The following is a 15,888-nucleotide window of genomic DNA, read 5'->3' as shown; positions in this document are numbered from 1 at the left end:
ATCGACCATTTAGTGCTATTAAGCCCAAACTTGTTAAATCCGTCAATAGATCTTTGGATACCTTAGTTTGTTTACCCCATGTGCACTCGTCCTGAGATGGGACCCCCCATTCGAGCAATTGATCTTCTGCCGGCTGATCTTTATCGGAACTCCTTGAGAGGAACATATTAAAGTCTCCTGATACAATATAGTTCGATGTTGCCGTTTTTTTTTCCACGTGGGTGTAAGTAGGTATTTAACAGTATTAGCTGTAGTTTGTTTTTACCGGGGCCTACTATCTCCATCTGTATCGCATTGATTCCATTGTTTGATATATTCCTCTTCGACAGTTCTTTGACTGTATTTATGGTTTTTATTGAGGCATACGTGGTAAGGTCTCCTTTCAGATGACCAAACTTCAAACTTCTGCTGGCTGAAAGGTGATACGATTTGTAGCCTTGTAGATGGAATGGCTCTTCCAGACAGGTTTCTTGGAGAAGGATTAAGTCAAACGTCAATAGGTCTTTATTTGTGGTTTTTGATCCAAGGCCGTTTATGTTCAAAGAACATAGTTTTAACTGTGGAGTATTCTTATCTTGTTCCATGGTCTGTCATGGGCCTACCAATCTAACATTGATTGCTTTTGCTACCCAGATCCAGTGTTTTGCTGTGTCAATCTCACGTTTGTCCCAGAGAGTCCGGGTGTCACTGACCGTGGCTTCTACTGAAACACTTCAGGCCCCTTTTAACACAGATTTTGTGGGCCCTCTGGACCTGCTTCTTCTTGACAAATTTTTGTTGTATGCTTGATAGTGTTGGAGTACTGGCTCTGGATAACCAACATTATGACATTGTTTTACACGGATCCCCCATGCTTCTAATTGATGTTCCTCTTTAAAAATTGTCTCCGCTATTTCTCCTGTGGCCCAGGTAGTTTTTGTTTTTTATTGTTCCGACAGATGTTTAAGTTGTTCAAATTTGACAGATTTCAGGTCTTTAGTGACTATTCCGGCCAGGTTACTGATGGAGGTTAGTAATCGAAGGATGTTGCTTCTATTTAAAATATCTCCCCGACCCTTTGATTTGAACTCTGGTATGAACAAAATTGATTTAGGATCATTCCGGCGGCATTTGTTCCGAGGTGTTACAATCTTTAGCTCGTTTCTCTCCTCTGTATGTTCCTTGATGGTGGGGGATGGTCACCCCCCTGGTTCAATATTTCCTCTTTATAGTTGGTATCAATTGCTTCAGCTGGCGTCTTTAATGCTTTTTCGTCGACGTCATCCTGGGTATCAATTTTCCCAGTTTTGGGCTTTTCCGCACTTTCTGCAGCTTGGATTATTGATCTTTTAATTTCTAAGATTTTATTTTCAGTCGATCTTTTCTTTACTGGTTCATCCTGCATGTCTGTTTACCCCTCTTTTCCATTCTCCGCGTTTCTTAAGCCTGGTGCTGTCGGACGTTTGGTCTGAGAGATCATACTTTCGGATCCCTTTAGCCAGAGTTCATTGGTAATTTCCTGCTTCTCATGCGAAGTTGGTAAGTCACTAGTTTCTCCCTTTTCCATTTCAATCCCTGTTGGGGTATTACTTGATGGTTGAAAGAAGGACTTTATAGTGGAGGTTTTGTTCCTCCCTTTTCTTCTAAATTTTTGTCGTTGTTTCGATGATTGCTTTTTGCTAAACTATGTGTCCCCTACTTCTGGGTTGCTTAACTGCTTGGTGGGGCTACCCAGGTGCTGCTCTTCTTGTTGGAGTCTGTCTAAGAGCCCAGTTTGGTCAGGCTCCAAGGGCTTGCGCCCTTTGAGGCTACCTTGATCCAAATGTTGGCCTTGTTGTACCGATCCTTGGGTGACTCCATTTCTAGTTTTCAGATCTTTTCTTTCTTTAAAGGACAATTCATCTACGTTTTTTTCTTCCTTATTTAGTTGAAAATGGTTTGATGCCTCTTCTATTAGGTTATTTTGAGGTTCCCTTTCTAGTGTGTTTCCTTCTGTATTTCCTTCTCTACTTCCGTCTGCATTAGAAATTCCCTTGTTTTTAGTATTGTTTGCATTCTTTATATCTGTTAGGACATCATCCATTACTTCCTGTAGTGTGGCAAGTTTATCGATAATTGAGTAACAAGTGCAACTCGGAGGATTTACTACTGTTTCAGATTGGGCTCTCTTGATCAGATTGTTCAATTCCGAGAGCTTGGTATCAATACTTGTGACATGCGTGGCTAGACAATTAAGGAGAGTTAATTGAATATCCATTTTATCAGAGTGGTATTCCATAGCCTTTGTTGAAAGTTGCATGGTGTTTAATAGAGACACCCATAATTTATTCTCTTCTGTTGTTAAATCCTCAGTCTCATCCTTTGTTGCTTTCCCTGTATCCTGCTGTGGCGTGTCACCCTTTCCCAGAGAGCATGTGGAAACCAGTTTTTCCCACTCCTCCGTTGTAAGGACGGATATGTTACTTCCGGCAAGACTTGGAATCTCTTCTTGTAAGGCTCCATTCTTCTCTGTTCTGCTATCAGAAGTTGCAGACATGGAGATTGACTGGGGTCCTTCTGAAACTTGGACGGTCAGAGCTATAATCGCCGGGTCCCTTCCCTGATCCCTGCAATAGTGTGTTCTCAGGTTCAGCCTGATGTGGTCTAGGGATGGTTCGTCTATGCTTTTTTGTGGGCTCCTTACTTGCTTGGTTTTTGTTGGTAATTTGGCTGTAATGGAAGTGTCATCTTTCCTTACTAGGAGCGTTTCAGAGATGGAAGCAGACGCTGTTACATCTGGACTTGTCGCTTCTATGTCTTTTGTTACATTTTGGCGAGATCGAATTTTAATTTTTGGTTCCAGTGGAATTCTCGGTGTCTCCAGGAAGTGGGTAATGAGTGAGTTTCCTGGGGTTTGCCTAGCTTCCTTATTTCCTTTCTCAATACTCTTGACAGGAGGCTCTTCTTTACAATCCTTATTATCTCTGACTTGCTTCCAATGTTGATCATGGTCTTGGCTGCACTTTCTTTCTCCGCTTCCTTCAATTTTTGACTTAAAATTCTCCTGTCTTCCGCAACTTTTTCTCTGTGTGGGCTCGGTTGTTGTTATTGTTGTTATTGTTCCTGTGGTATCTGTTCATCCTATTCCTTTTGGAGTGGTTTTTATCTGGTTGAAGGGGGGAGGGAAGTCCCCTTTGTGTGTTGTTGGCAAAATTTAACACTGCCACCACGTCTTTTACAAAAGAAAATTTAGAATAGATTTTTGGTTGGTAGGAGATTTTTGGTGCTTTCCTAAGTGATGACACTGCACCTTCTTTTTCAGTTTCCCTACCTAATTCCACTAACACCTCATACTTCATGTTGGCCGTCATGTCCATTGGGGCCATTTTTTCCTGAACGCTGACAGATGCGCTGGCGGGTGTCTTAAGAATCTTATTTTTCCTTTACCGATTGTTGATGACACTTGTAATGCTCCACCTTTCTTTCCCTGGCCTCATGTCTATTTGTCTGTCTGTCTGACACTGGTTTGTGATGTTATTTGTGTCGCTGCAGCTAAGTAGAGTTGTTTGGTGATCGGTGCTTGTGATATAATGATTTTAATGTCTCAGCCAAGTTAGGGCTTCTCTATCTATCGGTAACACCCCAGCTTGGCTTGATAGCAGTTTTAAACGGTCCGAACATTGGTGCGATCTCTAACTGGCACTGGTCTCTGTTTTTTCCCTTAAATTTTCACTTCCCGCTGGTTTTTGTAATTTTAAAAATAATGTAATGATGTATGCCTGCCATTGCCATTGCCGTGTTGCTAATTGCTAATTGTCCTTAATGGGTGTGCTGTACAGTTTTAAACTTGAGATCAGCCTGTCACAGCCTGTCACAGCGCTCTTCAATTTCGACAATTTGGGAATGCTTTTGGTTCCCTTGTCTCAGTGGGCTATGTGTAGAGGTTCCAGTGGTTCCAGTGGCTCATACAGACTCTCCTGGTCCCTGGTGTCCTGGTCTGCCCTGGAGATCCGGAGCTCACTCACACATTGAAACAGGCACGGAGTAGCTGGGAGGACACAGCTTGCGAGACCACCTTGTGAGCCCCGCCCATAAACCAGGACGCCACAGGCGCTCCACCCGGAGCCGACTCTGGTCTCTGTCCTCTAGGCAGATGCTAGACAGAGGCGGAGAGCAGAGGGTCATGCTGAGGCACACTTGGACACACTGGGAAGTCAGGCAAACGCTCCGCCGCCGGCCACTGACGACTGCATGCTTGCCCTCTCCGTCTTCTACCTTCTGCCGCTGCTGCTGCCACAGAGTCCAACAGGGACCTGGAGTCCCAGGATCCCCCTGTCCTGCGGCTATCCCGCGGTTTGCCCTGCAGCTGTTCTGTGCCTCCCGGTCCGTCTCCCACAGAACACACGCAGCTTTCCCGCAGTCACGCAGGGGCTCCTTGCAGTTACCGCTCGGCTTGGCCCGGTTTCGCGACGTGTCACTTGACAATCATAGTATCTAATGCTTGTGCACCACCTCATGCTTCATTGACGGTTGCTGTCCCCAGTTGTTGTTCTATTAAGGTGACCAATGTCACAAAAACTGATTTTATTTACCCTAAATGTGATAATGTTTAAAGAGTCAGGGAATAATAGCCACATTTGTGGTTTTAACCTTCAAGGGAATAATGTTTAAGCACAACATTGATGACCAAGCCCTGGTTGGTACATAAATTCTCAAAAGCATTGTGAACATGTTCATGTACATATGCTGAAATTATACATTGTTTGTGCTGACTTCTCTCTGCACTTTTTTTCCTTTTCAATGTGTTGTGTTTACTTGTCCCACTGCACAGAACCTTTTCAACAGTTTTATAAGGTGTCAAAATAGTAAGTATGTGCCATAAGGGTAGCTTTGTGTGTAACTCATCAGGTGATTTAAGAGATGTATGTTCAAAACTCTTTTTGAGTTTAAATTGCATTTTATATTTAGGGATTTTGGATATTTATTGGACATTACCTTAGTTATGTATCCATGTTTATTTTTTGCTCATTTTATCTGCACTTGTCCACATTTCTTTTGTGCTTAGTTTAAAAAACTGAACCCATAATATGTATTTTTCCACGCTTATTTAACCGTTTTGGTGCACATGACGGATTGGTTCCATCATGTGCCACAGTGCTCGTGTGCCAAGGACTGTACCATTCCGTTTTCTGCCCATGAGCACCAAATTCCTCTGCTGTAAGCGCAGAGGGATTTCCATTTCTTTTTTTTCAGCCTCGGGAGCCAGAGAAGGTCTTCCCCAACTACTTGGGTCATTTTTTTTCAGTAAAATAACCATCATTACACTGAAAGTGAAAGTGAAATGAGCCGATTGGCTCATTTCACTTTCACTGCCAACATGCTCGTGGGGCTATTTTGGCTCGATTTATTGGACATTTTCCGAGTTATTTATCCATGTTTATATTTTACTCATTTTATCTGCATTTGTCCTTATTCATTTTGTGCTTTGTTTAAAAAATGAAGCTATAATAGGTCGTTTTCCAAGTTTATTTAACCAATTTGGTGGCATTGACGGAAAGGTTCCATCATGTGCCCCAGTGCTTGTGTGCCGAGGACTGAACCATTCTGTCCTCTTCACACGAGCACCAAATCCGTCTGCTGTAAACAGCAGAGGGATTTTTTTTTTTTTTCTACCTCGGAGCACTGGAAGGTCTTCCCCAACCTCCAGAGGCATTTATTTTCCATTGTAATGACGATCGGAGCGTATGTCACTTTCACTTCGTATGTGCTTGCGGTTCTATTTTAACCCCCGAGCACGTAGCCTGACTGGACAGGTATCATTGGAAAGGGGAGAATCTCCCCTTTCCAATGATACATTTCCCTAGTACATCCCTGCTTAGGCATCACTGAAGGCGTGCGATTCCCCAAGCAGGGTTCCACCCACAATACACCAGGGAGCGGGGAGCGCCCCCCTTGGGAAATGGCTTTTGCTCCCTCATATATAATGCCCATGTTCAGTCTTTCTGCCACCCCCTAGAGCACACTAGACACCAGGGATAATTTTTGTTTGAATTCTTAGTGTGGGTGCTCCCTAAATGGGCATTATAAGGCCCCCACCCCTTCCAAAACTTGACAGTCTTTCTGCCCTGGAGCGAAGAGGGGGGCAAAAGCCCCCAGTCTGCCCCCAGGGGGGCAGAAAGCCCACTAGGCACCAGGGATTATTGCTTTTTTAATAAAAGAAGAGTGGGGTATGCCCGCAATGGGCATGCCAATTCTCCCACCTCCCATTACAAAAGCGACAGTCTCTCTGTCCCCCGGGGAGGTAGATGGTGGGTATTTCCCTCGATCTGCACCCAGGGATTTATTTTTCTTTCTAAAAGAAGGGTGGGCATGCCAATGACCCCCTCCCCCCAAAGAACAAAAAGGACAGTCTTTCTGCTCCCCAGGAGGCAGATGCGGGGGCAGATAGGGGCAGAAATCCCACTAAGAATCAGGGATTTTGTTTTTGAATGCGTAGGATTGGGGGCTGCGCAAAACACAAAAGTGACAGTCTTTCTGCCCACCAAGGGGCAGATGGGGGTTATTGCACCCGATCTGTCCCCCACAAAATGGGCATAGTCTTTCTGCCCCTGGGGGTATTTGGGGGCAATAGCACCTGAACTGCCCCCTGGGGTGGCAAAAAGCCCACTAGTCACCAGAAACTGTTAACATTTCTTAGTGTAGGGGTGGGTTCTGCCCAGAATGGGTATGCCAATGCCCCCACTCCTCCATAAAAAATGGGCCCAGTCTTTCTGCCCTCTAATGGGCATATTGCAGCAATGACCCTCAATCTGCCCCTCCCCCTCAGTAGATACCAGGGATGTTTATGGGCATGTCTGGGTGCGGCCCCATAGTCAAGGGCCACTCTCCTTTTTCTGACCCCCTGGGGGCAGATCAGAGATATGTTTAGGCTCATCTGTCCCTGAGGGGTGTGTGTGTGAACTGGAGTTCTTCTGATGGTCTGCACGTACTGGCATTTGGCTGGCTGTGTGTGTACTGGCATTTTGCTGTTGGTGTGTGTGGACTTGTGTTTGGGTGGTGGTGGGTGTGGACTAGTGCCTGGTAGCAGTGTGTTTGTCTAGCACTTGCCTGGTGGTGTGTGTGAACTGGGGCCTGGCTGGCAGTGTGTGTGGATGGCGCTTAGCTGGTGGTGTGGTCAAACTGTTGCTAGATTGGCGGTATGGCTTGCGGGTATCCCCCAGCGTTTTCTTACCCAGAATCCACTGCAAACCTCAAAGTTAGCAAAGAAAAGTCATATTTTCCTCACGTCTGTGTGGGTAAGGTGGAGGATCACTGCACCGACACAAATTTCCTACCACCCACCATTCACCTCGATCTCCTGATAAAAATTAGGCGTGGCCGGAGAACTCTGCTCCACCCGCAGACTGTGCGGAGATTTGCCTACTCCGCGTTCTCTGCGGAATGCGGAGTAGGCAAATCTTCCCACACTCCGCAGCGCAAGAACTGCGCATGCACGCGCTCATGTGCAGTACTCCCAATGATTACCAGAGACGGTGAGGAAGAGGAGGAGGGCAGCCCGGGGACGCCGCAGTACAGGTAAGTGTTTTTGTTTTTGTTTTAATTAATTTCTAATTCATTTTTAATATGGGGTGGAGGCAGGTGGCGGAGTGGATATTTGTTCCCAACTTCGTGGACATCCGCATAGTCCCACACTGCCAGCTCTGCCCAGGGTTAATAAAAATTATCCCTCACTTGTGTGCGTGCCCAAAGCAGTGTCAACCTAAAAACTTATAAAACAACTGCCCTTATGGACATGCTTTGGTTCCCCCTCAGTTTTTAATTTGATAACTTTTTAGGCTCAATCTACTTTCGGGACCCACACAAGTGAGGTATCATTTTTATCGAGAAACAGAGCTGAACGCTGGGTGGTAGGAAATGTGTGCCGGCACACTGATCCTACACAGAAATGTGAGGAAAATGCAACTTTTATTTGTGCTAAATTTGAAGTTTGTAGGGGATTTTGGGTACCAAATGTTGGGGATCCACTCAAGCCTCACCTCCTTGAACTCCTCTAGGTGTTAAGTTTTCAGAAATGTCTGGGTTTAGTTGTTTTACCTAGATGACCGCCAAGCCGGGAACAAATACCCAGGTGCCCCCATCTTTCACAAAACAACTTATTTTTGCAAAGGAGGTTCCAGCGTTTTAGTCCCAGGCTCGGCAGCCATCTATAGAAACCTACCAAACCCAGACAGTTCTGAAACCTAGACACATGGGGGAGTCCAGGGAGGTGTGGCTTATGTGGATCCCCCAATGTTTTCTTACCCAGAATCCCCTGCAAACATCTGGGTTTGGTAGGTTTCCCTAGATGCTCGCCGAACCCAGGACAAGAAACGCAGGTGCCTCCCTTGCAAAAGTATTGTGATCGATAATTTTGAAGTCTCCACAGTACGTTTTGGGCCATTTCCTGTTGAGGGTACCAGGTCTATCCATACAAGTGAGGTGCCATTTTTATTGAAAGACTTGGGGGAATGCTGGGTGGGTGAATGTTTGTGGTTCCCTGCAGATTCCAGACCTTTTCATCACAGAAATGTGAGGAAATAGTGTTTTGTTTTATCCTGCAAATTTTGAGGTTTACAGGGGATTCTGGGTTACAGAACCTGGTAAGAGCCACACCAGTCATCCCATCCTGAATTCCCCTGGTTGTCTAGTTTTCAGAAATGTATAGGTCTGCTATGTCTCCATAGGTGCCGGCTGGACTAGGGTCCAAAATCCACAGCTAGGCACATTGTGAAAAAGGCCTACCCACACAAGTGAGGTAGCAGTTTTATTGGGAGACTTGGGTGGAATGCTGGATGGGTGGAAGCTTGTGGCTTCCCTCATTTTCCAGAACCTTCCATCACAGAAATGTGAGTAAATTGGGTCTTTTTTACAAAGTGTGAGGTTTGCAAGGGATTCTGGGTAACAGAACCTGGTGAGAGTCATACAAGTCATACCATCCTGGATTCCCCTGGGTGTCTAGTTTAAAAAATGTGCAGGCTTGCTAGGTTTCCCTAGATGGTAGCTAAGCTAAGGTCCAAAATCCATAGCAGGGCACATTGCGAAAAAAGGGTCAGATTTCACTGGAAAAATGTGATGTGTCCATGATACATTTTAAGCCGTTTCCTGCCGCGGGCACTAGGCCTACCTACGCAAGTGAGGTACCATTTTTATGGAGAGACTTGGGGGAATGCTGGGTGGGAGGAAGTTTGTGGCTACCTGCAGATTCTAGAACTTTTTATCACAGATATGTGAGGGAAATGTGTTTTTTTATTTTTACAATGCTTGAGATTTACAAGGGATTCTGGGTAACAGAACCTGGTGAGAGCCACACAAGTCATCATATCCTGGATTACCCTGGTTGTCTACCTTTTAGAAATGTACAGGTTTGCTAGGTTTCTCTAGGTGGCGGTTGAGCTAGGGTCCACAATCCACAGCAAGGCACTGTGCAAAAGAGGGTCAGTTTTCACTGAAAAAATGTGATGTGTCCATGTTGCGTTTTGTAGCGTTTCCTGTCGCGGGCACTAGACCTACCATCACAAGTGAGGTAACATTGTTATTGGGAGAATTGGTGGAATGCTGGCTGGGTGGAAACTTGTGGCTTCCTTCAGTCTCCAGAACTTCCCAGCACAGAAATGTGAGGAAAAATATTTTTTTCGACAAAGTTTGAGGCTTGCAAGGGATTCTGTGTAACGGAACCTGGTGAGAGACACACAAACCATCCCATCCTGGATTTCTCTGGGTGTCTAGCTTTAAAAAATGCACAGGTTTGCTAGATTTCCCTAGGTGCCGGCTGAGCTAGTGTTCTAAATCCACTACTAGGCACATTGCAAAAAAAGAGTCAGTTTTCACTGGAAAAATGGGATGAGTTCATGTTGGGTTTTGGGCTGTCTCATGTCGCGGGCACTAGGCCTACCCACACAACTGAGGTACCATTTTTATTGGTAGACTTGGAGGAATGCTGGGTGTGTGGAACTTTGTGTTTTTCCCCCAGATTCCTGAACTTTCCATCACAGAAATGTGAGGACATTTTTTTGCGACAAAGTTTGAAGTTTGCAAGTAATTCTGGGTAACAGAACCTGGTGAGAGCCACACAAGTCACTCCATTCTGGATTCCTCTCAGTATCTAGTTTCCAAAAATGTACAGGTTTGCTAGGTTTCCCTAGGTGCCGGCTGAGCTAGGGTTACAAATCCACAACTAGGCACATTGCGAAAAAGGGTCAGTTTACACTGGAAAAATGTGGTGATGTGTCCATGCTGCGTTTTGGGCTGTTTCCTGTTGCGGGCACTAGGCCTACCCACACAAGTGAGGTAACATTTTTATTGGAAGACTTAGGGGAACACAGACTAGTAGAACAAGTGTTATTACCAACTGAATGTATATGCATGCCTGTCTTCCCAATGTAAGCCAATGGGTTAAAAAGAAGTCATTTTAAAAAATGCCCACCAATTCACATTCTAGTATGGGTACCCACAAATTCGGAGATGCGCAAATAACCACTGCTTCTAAACTCCAAATGTAATTCCCATTTCATAAATAGATAGATAGGTTTCCTTGATACCTATATTTCACTCTTTATATTTTACCAAATGAATTTCTGTATACTCGGTACACAAAGAAAAACCATTGCAAGGCGCAGTTCAGTTATTGGCTCTGGGTACTTTGGTTTCTTGGTGAACCTACAAGTCCTATATATGACTGAAACCAGAAGGATCCGCTTGATGTAACAATATACTGCTTTTAAAAATCTACCATGCTTAGAAGACGTTAAAGTTAAAAAAGGAGGAGGAAAAATTGTAGTTTTTTTCATCTCACTTTCAATATTGTTTTATTTGAACTCTTGAGGGCATATTATCAAGGACGGTGTTAAAAATTATCGCTGATTTAGCAGCAGAAAACTGCAGCTAAAGCGGCGATAATGGGCTTGATAATATGCCCTTGAGAATTACAATAGAAGTTCATTTTCTGGTGTGAACATGGGCTTCTATTGGAATTCTCAAGGGCATATTATCAAGACCATTATCGCCGCTGTAGCGGCTGTTTTCTACCGCTAAACCGGCGATAGTTTTAACGCCGACCTTGATAATATGCCCCTTAGTTTCTATATGAAAACCTTGAAGGATCTACACAAATTACTCCTTGCTGAATTCAAAATGTTGTCTACTTTTCAGAAATTTATAGTTGTCTAGGATCTATTATTGGTTTCAGACCCATTTCTACCACTATCTAGGAGAAATAGGATATTTCCCAGTAAAATGCCAAAACTGTGTAGAAAATATTGCTTTTCTGACAAAAGCCTGCCTGTTCCTGAAAGCTGGGAAGATGGTGAGTTTAGCCCTCCAAACCCTTTGCTGAAACCATTTGCAGGAAAAAAAATCAGATGCGTTCTTCTGCAGCACTTTTTTCCAATGTTTCCCCAAAAAAACATTTTGTAGAATTTTGAGTAATTTCTTAGTCCCTTCCACGGGAATTCACAAACCCTGGGTACCTTTAAAATCCTCAAAATATTTGAAGAAAAGTACGCACATTTGGCATGGATACCTTATGTTGACAAAAAGTTATAGGGGCCTAAGCGTGAGTTACCCCAAATAGCCCAAAAAAGGCTTAGCATGAGGGGGTTGTTGAGACCTAGCAGCAAAGGGGTTAACTGACAAATGTTTACTCATGTTTGAATACCTAATGAAGTTTAGCCATTTACAGTACAATTTAGCCATCTGAAATCATTTGCATTGTAGAACGGCTTAAACAGCTGTAATGCTGCAATTATTTAAGCTTCATTTGCATTATTTTTTTACCTTATCTGCCTGTTATTTAAACATTTTTGGAACTATTTGTTTTTTTTTTACCTTGCCTGCCTGCTATTGACCTAGCCACATGAATTAACAGTAGTGAGAATCTTCCCCCCCAAAATGATTTTCAGTATTTTTCCATGTTTAAAAAGAAATACAGACAGAAAAATAGATTGTTTTCTGTTTGTATTTATCCAGACAAATCAGTAAAAACAGAAAAACTGGAGCCTTACTCATAATCCTTGAGTTTGTGATTGTAAAGAAAAGCTAGTAAAGAAATCTAATACAGAATCTTCGACCATTACAAAAGTAGATTTCCTCTAAGGGCACTCAACTTCAAATGTTCTTGAAATCGTCCTTAAAGCATACAACACATAGTAAAATTGCACTGTGATAGATCCATGGTTTCCTTAATTGTATTTATCTTTCTATTACATAAAGCTTATTTCCTTAGAAGATGTTCTCTGGTATTCAGGTCAGGTCGTAGCAATATTATGTAGCACTTAGGTAAAAAAATGCAAACAACTATTCCAGCACAAGAAGAGATAATGCCAAAGACCTCCACCGCCACCATGTATTTCCCTTGTGTGCTCAGATAGCCTGGGATGAAGGACAACCACACACTGAGGAACAAAAGCATACTGAATGTTATCCACTTGGCCTCATTGAAACTGTCAGGCAGATTCCGTGCCAGGAAGGCCACCACGAAGCTAATGGAAGCCAAAAGACCCATGTATCCCAGCATGCACCACATGGCAATCGTTGAACATTCATTGCACTGCAAGATAATCGTCCCTGTTTTCATTTTCATGTTCTTCTCTGGGAAAGGTGGGCAAAGGACAAGCCAGGTGGCACAGATGAGGACTTGAATTACAGTTGAAACTGAGACAGTAATCATGGGTACACAAAGACCTAGCCACCTCCTCATATTACTGCCTGGCTTTGTGGCATTGAATGCAATGACGACCATGATGGTTTTGGCTAAAATGCATGATACACAAAGAACAAACAAGATTCCGAAAGCAGCTTGGCGCAGTTAACAGGATATTGGTTGAGGTTCGCCAATGAAGAGTAAAGAGCAAAGAAAGCTCAACACAAGAGACACCAAGAGAAGAAAAGTCAGATTCCTGTTGTTGGCTTTCACAATTGGAGTGTCTTGAAATTTGATGAAGATGATCAGCAGTACTATTGTTATGAATGAGCAGAGTATGACGAGAGCAGACAAAGTTGCTCCTATAGGATCAATGTAGGAAAGAACCTCTAATCTCTTTGGCACACAATCACTGCGTCTCTCATTGGGCCACTGGTCACTTGGACATGGCCAACACTTACTGGAATCTGTAAGAGAAGACATGTTTTAAAAATAAATATTGAATTTAAGAACATGGACTGATCAAGGTGTGAAGGGCACATATTTGCTTGATGTTTACTACAATACAGATAATTTTAGATAACCTAATTATAAAGATTGATTTATATAGACTGTTCCAAAATTAGCACATTGAAAAACTCTTCCACCATCTCTTCTTCCCTCATCAACATCTATTCATTGGCACCCACTTTAGTGGTCCCTTCTAACCAACCACAGCTCAATTGGATTTTTGAATTCTTTACCTTTAAGAAGTTCAAAGGAATATTCCTCCACTGTAGCTTGCAGCATCAACATGTACACATATACCTTGCCCTGCTCAGCTGTCAATGCTGTGTACATTCCACTGCCTTATCCAGATTGGGTCACACGTGTCAGGAATCTCCCAAAAGGCCCATAATCTGCACAAGTAAGATTGAATAGAGACTGGGGAAGGTGTAGATTAATTTACCATAGATTCCTATGAAGATGTCCAGGCATGTGGTGGCTGGAATACACTGGCAGGGTGGAACTCGGCTCTCACAAAGGTTCCAACAGTCATTCCAGGTTCATATAAGAAGAATTATAAGAAAGTCAAATTGCCTAACAAAGTAGTATTTGTTAGGTTCTACCTTTCAGTAAGTGCCATTCATCACTTGTCATCCTCCACATTTGTTTGATGTTTCCCATATCAGTTCCCCTCATGTTAGGATTTAATCCTGCTACCCCAGTGGGGTCATTTCCCTAACCTGTGTTTGCTTTTGAGCAGGTGGTGTCTGTTATTCCCATTTGGTGTGATATATCATGTAAACAGCTATTCTAAAATAATTTCATGTTTGGTCATAGTAATCCCTTAATAGCCATGATGTGCAAACTGTGGAACATGGCCCATATCATGCTTGACAATACCAATCTATAAATTCTAAGCATTTTTCTTCTTTGAAAATGTGACCTTCAAACATAAAGGGTGTGACTTAAGCCACATACTATATACTTAGGGGCCGATTCCGATGTCGGATGGACTCTGGAACCGAATGACCTCCTGTCGTCCGTCCCAGCTCCGCAAGTAGGATGCGACCGAGACCTGTTTGGTCACAATCCTATACTTTACAATGGGGGCATGCATTCCGAACAGAATGCATGCTCTCATTGTAAAGAGCAGGGGTGCAGTTCATCCCTGCACCCCGTGGCAGGCACTTCAAGGTACCTGTCACCTGGTGCAGGGATCAATGGTGCCCCCTATGCCACCATTCGGTGTCCTTGCAGCCATGGGGGCCATTGTGGGGCCTCCAAAGACACATTCCCAATGCCTTTCTATGTCGGAAAGACCAGCACAGAATGGCAGTGGGAATCTGCCATCGTAATCCCTCAGCCGGAAAGAGCCAGATGAGGGATTACTGCAGGTTTTCCAACCATGTCATGAGTGATGTAATATCTGAGAACATAAGCAGTGCATTGCAGGGGCACGAGTTATAGTTAACTCAGGTAACTATAACAGCTGAATTTCTCTGGTTTTGTATGAGTAAAATCTGACCCTAACTATAACGTCCCTGTAACCTTTGTTTTTTTAAGGGAATTTCTAAGGTTTTTTATTTCTATTTGCTAACTGTAACGTCCTTGTAACCTTTGTTTTGTTTTTGTAAATTTCTAAGGTTTTTTAAGTAGCAGTCACATTTGCAGAGTGGTGGAGAAAGCGGTCTATGCCTCCGACCAGCTCTCAAGAATTCCACTAAGTAGGAATTACAGGAAGTAGCCGGAGGGCTTCTTGGCCCCCAAGGTCCCTCTAGAGCCAAGGGGCCTTTATCCCCCAACAAGTAGTGCGCCAGGAGGCACGTTTGCAGCCACATCCCTAAAGGCCTGACCCATTGTTTCATTTTTTTGTTATTATATGAAACTGGAGAGGGCCGATTTCGGCCTCGGGGACCTCATCCCCCGGGGTTAGGCCTATCTTTATATTTCATTTTTAAAGGAGAGGCGGATCATGTGGCACCACTCCCCAGGCCAATTTCGGCCCCGGGGACCCCATCCCCCAGGGCCCGGACATTTTTTTGTTTTTATTTTTTTTCAAGTGAAGGGGGGCCATGCGCCATTTCTTTTTTAAAAATATCACACATTGCCATCACGGTCTTTAAAATGTTACTACTTTGCTCTCATTGGAGGACTCCATGACCAACGATAAGGGACTAGAGCCGCCTTAACTAAATGTTTGTAACTACCGGCGCCATGTTAGCATGATGTTATTAAAAAGCTTTTCACATAATGGTCCCTATGTTCCTCATAATACAGTTGTTTTGTGGTTGAATGCCTCAATGTTCCATCACTTCTCAATAGGCAGGGGTCACTGGCATGCTGGATGTAGTGGGACTATACATTAGGCACCATTGTAAGCTCTAAAATGTAAACTGTAGTCCCTGTATGTTTCAATGCCTATTGAGGAGTGATGGCGCAAATTTGTGACATTTTAAAGACTGTGATAGCAATATGCCGTATTTTTTATTTGTAAGCACTGAGGAAGGCATAAATCGCTAAAACACGTTTGCTTTAATTAAAAGAATATCAAGTCGACCCCGTGAGTGCTCTGTGAAGTTCTGGAGATGCTTATGTTTCGTGAGCCTACCCTCACATGAGCAGATGCACCCACTGCGAGTTCAGCACATTCTGATGGGACTTGCCTTTGGAATACATGAAAATATTATCCATTCGGGGTTAGAGTGATGCATAAATTATGCAATCGAAGAAGAGAACTCTGGGTAGTTCCCAGGTTTAGGTGGAGAGCA

The 15,888-nt window shown here is 43.7% G+C and overlaps 1 protein-coding gene and 1 pseudogene across 1 annotated transcript in view; both read right to left on the bottom strand.

Annotated features, from left to right (window-relative positions):
* The window catches only part of LOC146782676 (extracellular calcium-sensing receptor-like), a 78,612-nt gene extending 78,028 nt beyond the window's left edge, over nt 1-584 (bottom strand). The window contains exon 1 of the mRNA XM_085637174.1: nt 367-584. Coding sequence (XP_085493300.1) covers nt 367-584 — 218 coding nt within the window. The remainder of the gene's footprint in view (nt 1-366) is intronic.
* An 11,621-nt stretch (nt 585-12,205) lies between these two features.
* LOC146782675 (vomeronasal type-2 receptor 26-like) overlaps nt 12,206-15,888 on the bottom strand; it is a 42,645-nt pseudogene continuing 38,962 nt past the window's right edge.

This window comes from Triturus cristatus, chromosome 12 (genome assembly GCF_964204655.1).
Source record: "Triturus cristatus chromosome 12, aTriCri1.1, whole genome shotgun sequence".
NCBI classification, from domain to species: Eukaryota; Metazoa; Chordata; class Amphibia; order Caudata; family Salamandridae; genus Triturus; species Triturus cristatus.
The sequence above is the reverse complement of the archived record's forward strand: the minus strand, read 5'-3'. Positions and strand labels throughout refer to the sequence as shown.